The sequence below is a fragment of the Vulpes lagopus genome, chromosome 1 (genome assembly GCF_018345385.1).
Source record: "Vulpes lagopus strain Blue_001 chromosome 1, ASM1834538v1, whole genome shotgun sequence".
Lineage (NCBI taxonomy): Eukaryota > Metazoa > Chordata > Mammalia > Carnivora > Canidae > Vulpes > Vulpes lagopus.
The window spans coordinates 133,216,420-133,229,827 of NC_054824.1; the positions used below are offsets into that span (position 1 = coordinate 133,216,420).

Genomic DNA, 13,408 nt, shown 5'->3' on the forward strand with positions numbered 1-13,408 from the left:
CCAGGAAGCCTGCCTGCCTGCCCCCTCACATGGAAAGGGAAGGAGACCCTTGGTGGGCTCTGCTCATTCTTAGAGGAGACCATGGGGCTGAAGGGAATGAGACAAACTGGAGAAGAGATCCGTCCCAGGACAGGGGCTGATGAAGGCTTGTGACTGAGGTGCCTCTGGGCTCTCACTTCAGAAGGACCTGCTATCTATTGGCCACCTCCCCACCCCCAAATCCTGACTCCCAACCTTCCTCCTTTGGACCCCCCACAACACACACACACTTTCTGTCTGAACTCTCCCCTGGCTTTCACGGTTTGGATATCTATGTCCTGAGAGAGAAGTAGGAGCACTCCAGGCAGTTCATCCCTCTACACCACCTCCCCTCAGAATCTCGACTCCGAGGACATCCTCCAGAATGGTTTTCTGCATCCCTGTAAACTGTCAATGCAGTGCAACAAGGTGCAGGACCAGGAGAAAATGCTGTGTGGCAACTTTTGGGTTATGTCCTTATCCTTCCTCGCTTGTGGTCCCCGCCTCGGCTGCCTCCTTCCTAAACCCCTTATAGTGCTTCACCCCCAACTCAGGACAGGTGGCCTCAGGTTCCTCCTGTTGGGGAGAAGGGGGGTAGTTTCTGTTGTATCTGGGCACTATGGCCATCCTGGCCCAGGAGCCAAAAGAATGGGTTTGCAATGGAGGCTTTCAGAGACACATCTTAAGATGTTTCACAGTGTGGACCAGGACCTCCTCTCGTGCCCCCCATCACCTCCCAGAAAGTACTCCCTACAGTTCAGATTCCAACCGAGCACACAGAAGCCATGGAGAGAAGGACCAAGCTATTGCCAATGGGCCACCTGACCAGATTCCGGGAAGCAAAGACCACTGAAGAAGTCTTGTGTTGGTTTTTTTTTTTTTTAAACTGTGCTTTATTTAGGGCTAAGCTGGAGAAAGCGTCATCCAATAGTTACAGAAGGTTACAAGGAGTTTTAGGGAGTTGAGTGTGAAAAGAGCAGTTGTACTGAACTGCGGCTGTTTTTTTTTTTTTTTTTTACAACATCTGGACATCCTAAAAGGAGGAGCCAAGAGAAAGAAAAAGAAAATTTAAAAAATAATAATTAACCAACGAAATAGACAGAAAGAAAGGAAAGGCAGGAGGCCTAAGAGGAACCAGACAGTTGTCCCTGTAAAGAAAGAAAGAAAAAAAAAAGTGGGAGGGGGATGGTAGGTCTGAGAGCCCCCTGGCCTCCAGATGACCTGGACATCAATGAGAGGAGGGTATCAAGGCAGAATGCCAAAGCAAGTCTTCCCAACGGTGCAAATAAATTATAATAAATATGTTATACTTTAAAATATATGTGTTCTTAAATAATTCAGTGTTTTTTCTGATTCTGAGTTTTTTTAAGCAATGTCTTTTTAACTGCTCTAAAGTCATTTACCAAAGATAAATATCGTGCTTTCATTAAATAGTTTTCCTTGTTTTTTTTTCTCTATCATTACAATTAAAAGTCCTACAAAATATGCAAATTTATTTACAGAAAAACAGAGCCGGCATCATTTAAACATCCCTGTTTTTCAAAATTCCTTGTAAACAGTTTCAGAAATTCTTCAAAGATTGTTTATTTTTCTCTCTCTTGTTTAAGGTTTTTGTGTGTGTGTGTGTTGTTTAGTTGTTTTAAGATGAATTTCCCAGGTCTCCCTTGCCCGGAAAGTCTCTGGAGCAAGCATGGAAGGCGAGTGAAGCGGCAGGTGTCGAGGGCTTGCGGAGAGCGGGCGAGCGCGCGCAGCTCCCGAGCGAAGCAGGCGAGGGCGGGCGGCGGGGCCTTCCAGCGACGGCGCGGCCCCCAGCGGCGGTGGGCGGCGGCCGGGAGCCCGCAGGTCTGGGCGAGTCCGGCCTGGCCCTCGGGGTGCACGGCGGTGTCCGACAGCACTCGCGGGGAGAAGGGATCGATGCTCAGTCTAAACTCTACAAAAAGTACAGTCCTACAACATCTGGGATTTTAGCAGTAACGCTAACTTCTATAGATTTTTTTTTTCCTTTTTTATTTTTTTTTATTTTTTGCTTTCCTCTAATTTTTCTTCTATTATATAGGTATTTTAAACTTCTCCTTTTTAAAATTCTGTACAACTATTATGATTTTAAGAGGGGGAAGAGTTAGAAGCATTTACAGACTTTTCACAACAATTATCTTGCCTTGTAAGTCCCTTTTGTCCCCTCCTTGTTTTCTCACACTTCACGGTTAATGAGTTTTAATATTTTTGTTGCTTTCCCCAAATATCCACCAATTCGTTCATCTTAACAGCTCCATCCAGACATATAATACAGAAAACCATAGGAAAGTGTCATAGACTTGAATGAGGGTAATCAAAGCGCCTCTCAAAGTATCAAAGAACTATTATCTTGCTGTTTTAAAAGCATTGAAGCATTATTTTTCCTTTTTTTTGTTTTTGCTTTTTTGTTTTTTTGGTTTTTTTTTTGTTTGTTTTTTTATTACATTTTTTTCATAGAATCGCTCTAAGCTGTTTCAAGAACAGCCATGAGGCAGGAAGGAGGTTCTCCTCCATCCCCCTCTATTTGACATAGAGCTACACAGCTGCAATAAAAAGTTTGGTCCTTTGGTCCCTAAATAGCTAAAGGAATGACAGATAGAGATGCTCAGTGGCGGCCTCCCAGCCGCCTCCTGGGGACCAGGCCCCGCCACACCGCTTGCCCCAGCCTGCCGCAGGTGCCCACGGGCTGGAAAAGCCCCGGGGATCGGTAAGCAGTGTCTCTTCCCACTTCCCAGCCCTCCAGCCTCCCCATCTGGTCTCCAGTTATTTTGTTTGAAAGTTGCCTTTTTTGTGTTTTTTTTTCTCATTTTTCTTCATCTTCTTCTTCGTATCATAGATATTATTCCCCCAAACACGTGCCCTCTGAACTCCACAGACGCTATACTTTCCTTGAAGAAATGTTACAGTCACAGAGAGTGTCTGGAGTCTTCAGCTTGATTGATATTGGCTGATATGTCAAAGGTGTCATCCAACAGTTCTCATTTATAAATAGATATAGAGAGAGGTTTGTTTTTTAATGTAGCCCGTTCAGCATCCTGCCCTAAAATGAAGAAAATCGGGGCTGATTAAGTCAAGAGAGGAAACACAAAATGCATCCAAACACCAAAAGGACCCTGCCTCAGGGGTTAGGGTGGGAGTTCTGGGGGATGGCAGGAGGGAGGGGAGAGACCAGTATGAGAATTAGTCATGATCATGATACATAAAAAAGAAATTGACTCTTCCATTCAGAATAAGAAACCACTGGAGGTCTAGTGGCGATGGTTGTAGTTGAGGTTTGGTTGTTGGGAGAGGGGTCTCGATTTGGGTTCCTTTAGAGTTCTGGAATGGGGGAGGGGGGCGGGTGGCTAGATCTAAGGGAAGAATTTGGGACTGTGGGATATGATTCACAATTAAACCAATGTCTGAGGGATCTAGCCCAGATACAATATGTATACAGAAGCCTAGCAAACAAGACAGCAAAAATCTAGCAGCCCAACCCCCTCCTCCCCTGCTTGAGGAAAAGAAGCAAGACATCCGTGACATGAATTTCGCTGAACCCTTGCCCAGTTTCCAGCCAACCGCTTCTTTCCCAAGGTCATAACTATTTGCGAGGCTATGTATATATATGTATATCTGGATATATGTGTAGAATATATTCACCTGCACATATGTGGATATACATGGATATGTGTGTATGTATATGCATAGATACACACATACACACACACACACACACATAATATTTTTCTCATACATGCCAGGGAATTTAGAGGAAATTCAGAACTTCAAGGGAGAGGATGGGAGAACCTAAAACAAGTTAGAACGGATTTCATCATCAAGCTTTTAAATAAATTAACTCAGTTCTCGATTTTGTTTTGAATGGTGACTTTTTTTGGTGTTTCATTTTGCCTTTAAGAAAAAAATCATGATCTGACTAGAATCAGAAGGAGAATGCTTAATCATTGTGAATTAACAAATGAGACTCATCTCCATTATAGCAAGCAGCTTCCACTTATACATGGGGGTGACTGGTTACATCAAGAAAGTTAGAACTGCAAAGCCCCCAGTTGAGGGGACAACGTCATGCGTATATCAATCCATGCTGGCAGGTTTTTCACACTGTTGATTCAACAAACAGCAAACCGTACACAGCAGTCTAAACAATTACAACACCAAATAAAATAATAATAAAATTAAAAAACACTTGTCAAGGACCCTTTTTCAGTTGTAAACAAAAAGGTGCATTTTGCTTTTGTCAGTACTGTTTTTTCCAAACCAACCAAAAAGCCCCCCCCAACCCCCAGGCCCCCCACCTCCCTTCCCCACATTTAATTTAGCAGAAGTGGCTACAATACAAACCTTACAATTGTTACCAGGCTCTCTCTCAGAGGTCTCTGGCTTTGTACTCTAGTTTTTTGGTTTAGAATTTTTTTTTTTTAAATCATTCCATTACAGTAGAGATTTTGTTTTTGTTTTTTGTTTTGTTTTGTTTTCATTTTTCCTTTTGAAGTGAGATTTAAAATAGCCTAACTGGAAAAAGACCAGACCTAAGAAAAGTGTCAATTGAAAAAGGCCCCCAAATTTCTAGAAAAAAATAAAATCACAATATTTTCAAGTGCAAGTAAATCAACCACGCATAGATATTTTTAAGATGTTTTCCTTATTTTTAAGAAAAAAAAATAATGGTTTGCACGGTTAAATGATCCCATGTCTGATAATTCAGGAATTCATCTTTATTTTTACTATTTTTTTTGTTCTTTTGTTTTGTTTTTTTCTCTATGTGACATCTAGAGAAGCATAAAAAACGCTGAACAAGAAAAACCAAACAACAGAAAGTAAAACCACTGCAAGCACCAAGAACGAAACAAAAATGAGCACAGCAAAAAAGGTCGTGGCAGCACAAAGGTCAAGAAAATGCACGTGTGATCATGACTGGCCAATCATCAACTGATACAACATCCAAGAAAAACGCTCCAATCACAGCACCTCCACGAAACTTGACGGCAATTGTCATGCAACCGATTCTTAGCCTTGTTACATGACGCCATCATGTCACACTGTGAACTTTGAGTTGATTTGAACTTACGGATGGGGGACTGTTTTCTCCACTCTCATGTGATTACGTGAACTTTATTCCTAGCTCAGCGCGAGACTGTGGTGGATTTGACTGGCCCTGGTTGGGTTGTTGGAATTTGATTGAATGACAAAAGAAGAAAAGATTTATATATATATTTATATATGTAGAGAGAGAGAGAGAGAGAAAGAAAAGAGAGGACAAGAGAGTGTGGGCAAGGGGGAGGGAAGAGGCAGGGGCAGGTCGGGCAGGGTCGGGGACTGTGGGAAGGCAGGGACGGTTGGGTGGAGGGTGAAGAAGGGCAAGGAAAAGTTAAAACGAAATCAAAAGGAAAAATATTTATACAGCACCAGACCACAGCATCAATCTAAAAGCTCTGATGAGAGAACAGCAGTCAAATCATAAGAGAACTAAAAAGAACTCAAAGGATGGAGGAAGCTGGCAGACAAACGACGTGGGCACATCAACGCACACGTACACACATACGCACACACGGTTGTTTATGCAGACACGTGGTACACTGTGAACAGTAGCAGAACCTCACACAGGGCCGCCGCTAAGGGCATCCATCATGCGTTGGGAGGAGGAGGGGCGTGGGCAGTTTGGCAAGAGGGCTAGGAAAAAAATCAGACAGCCCCGCAAACCACCGTGGCCAGCAAGCACATCAAGGAGCAAGCTCTCTGCTCCGCATCCCCCTCGGTTCGCTCTCCCCCGGGGGCCTGCGGGAGGGGCCACGCTCTCCGCACCCCCTCCCCCCCAGCCTTCCGTGGCATCAGCCTGTAGACCGGCAGGGGGAGGCCCCCTCAGGGTCGCCCCACAATGCAGGGTCCATCAGAGGCCGGCTCAGGTGACTTGTACCCAAGGGGTCCATCCACGGGGCCCTCTGCTGCCGCAGCAGTACAGTCCACCCGACAACAGCTCGGTCCTCCCACCCCTTTGGTCCCGCCTTGGCCACCCTCCCCCAGAGAAGGGCATCTCCGCTGCAAGAGCACCCTCTGTGCGATGTTAGGGTTCTCTCCTCTTCCGCTCTGCCTCAACCCTCTTTTCTTAGAACCTTCAGAAAATGAACACGTTCAGTTTTGAGATCCAGAGTGAATCACATTGGCGTTGCTGGAATTCTCTAAACACACCTGGGCCTTGCTGCTCTCATACCCTTTGCTTTGCTCCTTAGGTGGCCCACGTGGCCAAAGTGACGCTGCCTCAGGGCATGTGAAGCCTTCCTCCCAGGCGCTGACCCAGGAAAGGGCTCAAAGGAAGACTGGGGTGCACCCTGCAGGGTGGGTAATAGGAAAAGGGAGAGTCCACCAGAGAGGGGAGCGCTAAGGCCCTGGGTCTCCAGTCTCCGCTGCTGGCACCTCCCCTACTCTACCTCGTCCTCCTCCAGCCCCTACACCCCTGCATGTACATCTTTCTAGACTGACCCAATTCACAGGCCCTTACCTGCCTTCTTTACTGGTGGATCCCTAGGTGGCTGAGGCTGAGTCCCCTCTGTCAGGTATCAGATTTTTCCATTTTGAGTTATCTTCTGCACTCCTTACCACTTCACGGTCCTTTGCCCCAAGCTGGGGTTTTGGGGGATTCCCAGTCCTCCCCCCTCCTCATGGTTATCCCTGAGCTTGCTCCCCAGCCCTGGCTTCCCCATGGCATTCAGGCCTGTGCGGAAGCCTCTGTACCTGGCTTCTCTGCAAGGGTTTCAATCCACCAGGCTTCTACACAGAGCAGACTTCCACTCTCAGCTTTGTGTCTTCCTTCAGGGAGTGTGGAGGGGGAGTTGGGATCTGAAATGTCACTGTGGATAAGCTACCAAGTGGCTGAGGGCTGACTCTATGTGACGCCTATACCCAGCCTCCGGCTCCACCTTCACTGGAGAGTTCTTCCTCCACAGACCCCTGCCTGTCTGCCCATCCAAGCTGGGCTCTTGCACTTCCAACAGGAGATCTCTCGCACTCAGACCAGGGCCCACCGCATGCCTCAGCAGTGCTGACATGCCACCCTCCCCTGCATTTCCAGCCCTTCCCCAAAGAAAACCCTTAGACCACCCCCACCCCCCAGTATAGCCAATGGCCTGGTCCCTTTGGGTGGGAGAAGAGGCCTCAGAACTGAGGAGGGCAGTGCCACCAGGTATTAGCTGTGGCAACTGCAACCAAGGCACCCCCTGGAAAGCCCCCCTTCTTTCCCCACCCCCTCACTCCTGAGCACCTCACGGGTGCCCATTCCTCCCCACTAGACATGCTCCCTTGCCTGCCATCAGGTTGTCTCTAAGCTGTCCTGGGGTGGCTGCGCTGTCCTAGGTCCTGAAGATCCAAGCCTGACCATCACACAGCACCTCCTCAAAGCCCAGAGTGGGGAACTTCTCCTAAACACTCTTGTCCCTCACACACACACACACACACACACTGTCACACTCATCCAACCCCTAAGGAGCCTCCCCAGGGCTCTGCACGTGCACAGTGGACTAGCTGACTACCCTCTTCATTGGGGAGCAGCTGGGCCCCTGCCTATAGGGGTGACCCCTTCTTGGCCACCGTCTCAAAGATCCTCACAAAGCACAGTCCACGAGGTGGCAGCAGGGTCACTGACCAGCCAGGGGAGCTTGAATCAGGCCTGGGCAGTTCCAACTCACGACCTGGGAGAGGAAATTCTGGTCAGCTGAGCCCGTTCAGATGCCAGCTTCTAAACACAGCTGGGCTCCAGCTGAAGAAGGCCCAGATTTAAAGCCGCTGCCCAGCCCCGTGCAGGTCAGGCCCAAAGCACCTGTACCTGCACAGCTCAGAGCAGATGCTGTGCAAAAGCACACTTAGAGCCACAACCCAGGGCCCAGAAGGGAGAGGACTCCTACTGAATTCAGACACGCTGCTCAGTGTCCTCCAAACACAGAACCACAGTGGCAGGAGCCTGTGAACCTGCCCTCAGCTTGGGGACCAGAGCGTGCTACTGATCTCTGTGGCAGAACAAGGGACTTGGGTATTCTGCTCACTGGCTGTGGACTGGCATGTCCCCATTTTTGTCCAGTCTTCCTACCTTTTATTCCTCCCTCTTACTTTCCTGATAAAGATTTCTTGAAGAAACCCGCACCTTAGTAGAAGATAACAAGGCCAAGCAGCCAGAGGGGCAGGGGTAGCAAGGAAGCCAGGAGTGTGTGGGGAATCACACTCTCAGAAGACATCAGGGTTTGGGGACCCAACCTGACCCCACCCTACGCCACCCAGGCCTTACATTATGGAACCGCAACACCCAACCACGCTCCCCACAGTTGCCCTGCTGGGGCCCCCTCCTCCCCTAGCCCTGCCACTCTCCTTCTTCTTCTTCTCCTTCTTCTTCTTTTCTTCTTCTTCTTCTTCTTCTTCTTCTTCTTCTTCTTCTTCTTCTTTCTTCTTCAATATTTTATTTATTTATTCATGAGAGACACACAAAGAGAGAGGCAGAGACACAGGCAGAGGGAGAAGCAGGCTCCATGCAGGGAGCCCGACGTGGAACTCGATCCAGGGACTCCAGGATCATGCCCTGGGCCGAAGGCAGGTGCTAAACTGCTGAGCTACCCAGGGATCCCCCCTGCCACACTTCTGTTCTGACCAGGCTCTGGCCCCTAGCTGTGAACTTTGCCTTCAGCATTGTGGGTGGCCAGCGGGGCCCTGAGATCCCTCCCAAGGGAATCCCCCAAGCATCAATCACGCTGAAATGCAAGTGGGTCATACCACTCTTCTACTCAGAGCTCTCCAACAGAGAGGGATCACCCAGAGGGATCACCCAGTCACCACTTTGCTCCTAGCTACGGCTTGTCCCTCCACCCCTATCAGCTATCCTTGCCCTTTTAAGCACCCAGGACTCATCATTTGCAAACACCCTTTACTGGCCTGCAAAATCGTGAGTTTTTTAGCTGCTTTTGCTTGCTGTTTCCTCCATTTCTCACTACAGTCCCCAAGCCTGTGCTTTGTCTCAGCATCTCCTTCTGCTACAGCCTCTAAAGTCTTAGGTTGTAAAGCCTGAAATCACTGTTTGTTAAAATGCCATCTAAATGGATTAAAGGTCAACTTTATTTGTAGGAGTTATGTTACATCATAGTGTTTTAGAGAACTGTTTAGTAGGGAGGAACCCAGAGAAATGAGATATCATGACATGTTCCCTCAGATATTTAGGTGTGAGGGCTGGGGTGAGGATAATTGGGGAGGGGGTGTCATTCTCCTTACTTAAAGGCATTTAGGAGCACAGCTTCTGGAACTAGGTTCCAGCTTCAAATCATAGCTCTACCACTCAGTAGCTGATAGTGAGTAACTTAATCTTTTGTGCTCATCTCTAAAATGGTAATAAAAACTGTCCCCAATTAGACAGTTATGCCTTACACTTGTAACCTGTAAGAACTTGGCCTCACGTATGGTAAGCACCCCTCTGCTCCTCTCAAGCCCTCACTCCAACTAGGACTGCTGGATGGTTCTACCCTGTGGGCCACGTCTTACTTTATGTCCCAAGCAACAAATCTGTCTTACTTACCCCCTCCCCTGGGAACTTCTCTGACCTATAGGTTCTATCCTTGCTTGGGTTTTAGTTGCATGTAGGTCTAGGAAGCTAAGACAGGCTGCTTTCTTGGGAGGCACAAAACGCATCCCCAGGGGACCCTCAGAATCTCAGGGCATGGCCCTGGAGCACGCGCTCCTCCTTAAAAATCCTCTGATGACTCCAACACTTCGGTTTCATTAGTGTAGACATAGAAGCCAAAGAGGTTGTGCCTTAGTGGCAGAGCTAAGTTTATCTACAAAAAAAGTGCTCTTTCTTCAAAAAGGGCTACTTTCACTGACTGCTCCCCCCACTCCTATGGAACTGCACCCACTCATAGGCTGCTTCCTGCAGTCTGCTCACAGAGCCAGAAGCTTGTGCTGGCAGGATGGTGACCTAGCCATCTCTGCATGCCAGCACCAAGACAAGTCCCCAGGGCTGAGAAGTGCCACACTCTGAATGAACATCTGTGTAGGCATCTTCACACGAGCCAAAGATGGGCAGGGGCGGGAACTCAGGGGTGGGTTTAGCTTTTCCAGCCTTGCAGAGATTAGAGGCTCAAGCACCCTCTTTGAGTGTGGGTGGACAGAGGGTGTTCTGCTGGTAGTGGTAGGATTTGAGGGGAGACTGGGAAAAGGGGGATCTCCCTCCCAAACTCCAGACTCTGAACCTCCATGTGAATGTCTAACTCTCATGTGCTGCGTCTAGTCTACCCCCCAACCCCCCGACCCCTCTTCATCTCTGGTCATGGCAACTCTACTCTTCCAGTCACTCCAGCCAAAAGCTGGGTGTCATCCTTGACTCCTTCTGTCACACCCACCTCCAATTCATTATAAAAGGCATCCTTGGCTCTGATTTCCAAAAACGTCAACACAACTCCCTCCTATCACATTGTCTGCTGTTGCCTGGACTGAGTGGTCCATGCACTAGACTTCTGCTTGGGGTCCTATAGTCTATCAACACAGCAACCATCAATCACGCTGAAATGCAAGTGGGTCACACCACTCTTCTACTCAGAGCTCTCCAACAGCTCCCCAACACCCACCGCCCCTCATTTCAGAGGGGAAGCCACAGTCCATACGATGGCCTGTAGGTCGTCCCACATGAGGTGGTGGTTCTCCTCACCTCTGGGATCTCCTCACCTGCCATGCCCCCATGCTTGCTCCCCTCCAGCCACTTGGTTCTGTTTGTTCCCTCTCCTTGGAGCCTTTGCACAGACTTTTCCTTCAGATGAAAGACTCACTCCTCCAGATGCTGGCATGACTCCCTGCCTCACCTTCTTCAAGTCTTTGCTTGAATGTCACTCTCTCAACAAGGCCTATCATTACTACCTGATTTAACTGTAACCAGCAATTTGACACACTATGTAATTTACTCCTTGGTTGAGAGATGGGCATTGTTTATTGTCTGTCTTCCACTTCCAAGGACAAGGGTTCTTGTGGACCTTAATTGGTGCTGAGTCCCAAGGACCTAACAGTGGAGGGGTGGCGGGGTAGGGGGCTGGGAGGCCTGCCTCTGGCCTGTGGGTAAGCTGGGCTGACAGGTACAGGAGCCCACAGCAATGTGGGATACCAGGCTGCAGGAGGGCCTAGCACAACTCACTCTACCCCCACCCTTTCCCAGGAAGCCACTTCACCCAGGGGAACAAGTGGCCTGAGAGAAGAGTAGCCAACTGCGTCTCCAGCGGCAAGGCAGGACCCAGACTGAGCAGGAAGGGGTGACAACTGCCTACTCGTCACGGCCTCTGCAAAGCAGGCAAGGTAAGTGGCCCCAGTGCTAGGGTGTCACCCTCCTCAGCTTCTGCCGACTGACTGAGCTACGGAGAAGTGGAGGGGTGAGGGGGTCAAGTGTCCAAAGGCCACGGGCCCTTAAGGCAGGAGTGATGGGGAGGGGAGAGCCAAGGAGCCTAGGAGAAGGCCCCACGAGACACGGACAGCTCCCCCGCCCCAAGTCTCCCAGCCCTGAGCTTGCCACAGGCTCACCGCAGGGTTTGCCAGCGTGGACCGTAGGCCGCAGGTCGTAGGCCGGGTGCACAGCCCAGGGCCGGGGTAGGCCGGGTGCACAGCCCAGGGCCGGGGTAGGCCGGGTGCACAGCCCAGGGCCGGGGTAGGCCGGGTGCACAGCCCAGGGCCCGCCCCGCCTTCTGAGGGCTCCTCCCTCCGCTCCAGGGGGTGGCCGCGCCCACTGGTGCCGGGAGACCGGGAGACCGCAGCTCCGGGCCTGCCCCCGCACCGGGGGAGCCGCAGCGGGAGCTGGGCGCAGCGGGTCCAAGGCAGGCGAGGGTCCGGCTGGCGAAGGCCAGAGGCGGCGGCGGGTCCGAGCGCTGTCCCTTCCCCGGCCCCGGCCCCGGCCCGGCCCGGCCCCGCGCCCCGGCCGCCCGCGGTTACCTGTGCGAGTCCTGGTCTCCCCCGGGGGACGCTCCCGCCGGCGCTCAGTAGGGGCGATTGGCGTCTTTGGGCCGCTTCAGCTGCACCTTGAGCCTCTTCATGCCGATCTGGAAGCCGTTCATGGCCTGGATGGCGGTCTGCGCGCTGGCCGGGTTGTCGAAGCTCACGAAGCCTGGCGAGACACGAGGGACGAGGGCCTGGGTTTCCACGGGGCCGCCCCGGCGGGGAGCGGCGGAGGGGGCGGGGCCCGGGCGGGCGGGGCGGGGCCCGGGCGGGGGCGGGGCGGGCGGGGGCGGGGCTGGCGGCGGCCCCTCCCCGCGCCCCGGCCCTCGGCAGGAGGCCGCCTCGAGGCTCCTCCCCGGGGCCCCGCCCGGCCCGGCCTCGCCCCCCCAGCCCGCGGGCGCGCCTCCCGGCTCCACCGCGGCTTTGGGGGCGCCACTCTCCGGGGCGTCCTCGCCCCCCACCCCGGCCGGCCCCGGCACCTCAGCCCTCTCCCTCGGCGGGAGGGCGGACACACCTGCGGGTGGAGGAGTTTATTGGACACTGTCCTCCCTGACAGGAGGGGGCCTGGCAGCGGGAGGGCACAGGGTGCCGGCCTGGGGAGAGAGAGGAGTGCGAGGGGGAGGGAGGGGGGCACCCCGGAGAAAGCCTCTCCACCGCCGCTTCCAGCCCCCCCAGGGCCGCCCGGCGCGGGGAGGGCCGGGGCTGACCGTCCGCGCGGCCCTCCCCCCTCCCGGGCTGGCGCGGCCGCCCCCAGCCAGGCTCCCAGGCTCCCAGGCTCCCAGGCTCCCAGGCTCCTGCCGACGCCTGCCTACATCTGCGCCCAAGGGCTGTGGGCACCTCCCTTTTATCTGATGAGATTCCAAGCCCTGGGAGCAGGTGCTCTCGCCCTGGACTCTAAGCACCACCAACCGATGCATCCCCCCACCCCTGAACCCCTCGTGGCATCTATGATAACAAACGGACACTCTTAGTAATACGTGAGCGGAGAGCCCTCTCTGTGGACCAGGCACTGCAGAAGTGCCTTCCACGGGGTCACTCCTCCCGACATCCCAGAATGAGATACAGAAACATCTATGGCTCCCAGTCACCATATCTGGAACAAGCAGTTCCCAGTTGGGGATGGGCAAGGCTCTGAAAGTCAGTTTAGAAGCCACCCTTTGGGAACTCTGAATGCATCTCCTTAGAGATAAACACTACATTTTACATCAGCATTTCCTAAACGGGCCCTAACGGTCCTCCTGAGAAAGGGGCGTCTGTGGTCAAATAAGCTTACCACCATGCCCCTCTGGGACAGTTCAAGGCACATTAACAAATAACCCCACACACACATCTCCCACCCCAAGTTCTCCAGTAAATAAACCTTTATAGCTTTGTTTGCCTAGTATTTCCTGGAATTTATTTTACTTTAGAGGCCCTTTCTCCTGTAAAATGGACTTAGATC

At 51.7% G+C, this 13,408-nt stretch overlaps 1 protein-coding gene across 27 annotated transcripts in view; it reads right to left on the minus strand.

Moving 5' to 3' along the window:
* Positions 1–887: 887 nt before the first annotated feature.
* Positions 888–13,408, minus strand: part of CELF4 (CUGBP Elav-like family member 4) — a 257,467-nt gene continuing 244,946 nt past the window's right edge. For 22 of the 27 annotated variants that reach the window (XM_041743488.1, XM_041743539.1, XM_041743524.1 and 19 more), the window contains 2 exons: positions 11,965–12,136; positions 888–3,073 (listed from right to left, as the gene is read on the minus strand). In XM_041743488.1, coding sequence (XP_041599422.1) covers positions 12,009–12,136 — 128 coding nt within the window. In that variant the 3' untranslated portion in view covers positions 888–3,073; positions 11,965–12,008. Of the gene's footprint in view, positions 3,074–4,811; positions 5,186–11,964; positions 12,137–12,481; positions 12,561–13,408 lie in introns of those variants that run through there. The other 5 variants (XM_041743582.1, XM_041743610.1, XM_041743576.1 and 2 more) reach the window with 2 other exon arrangements.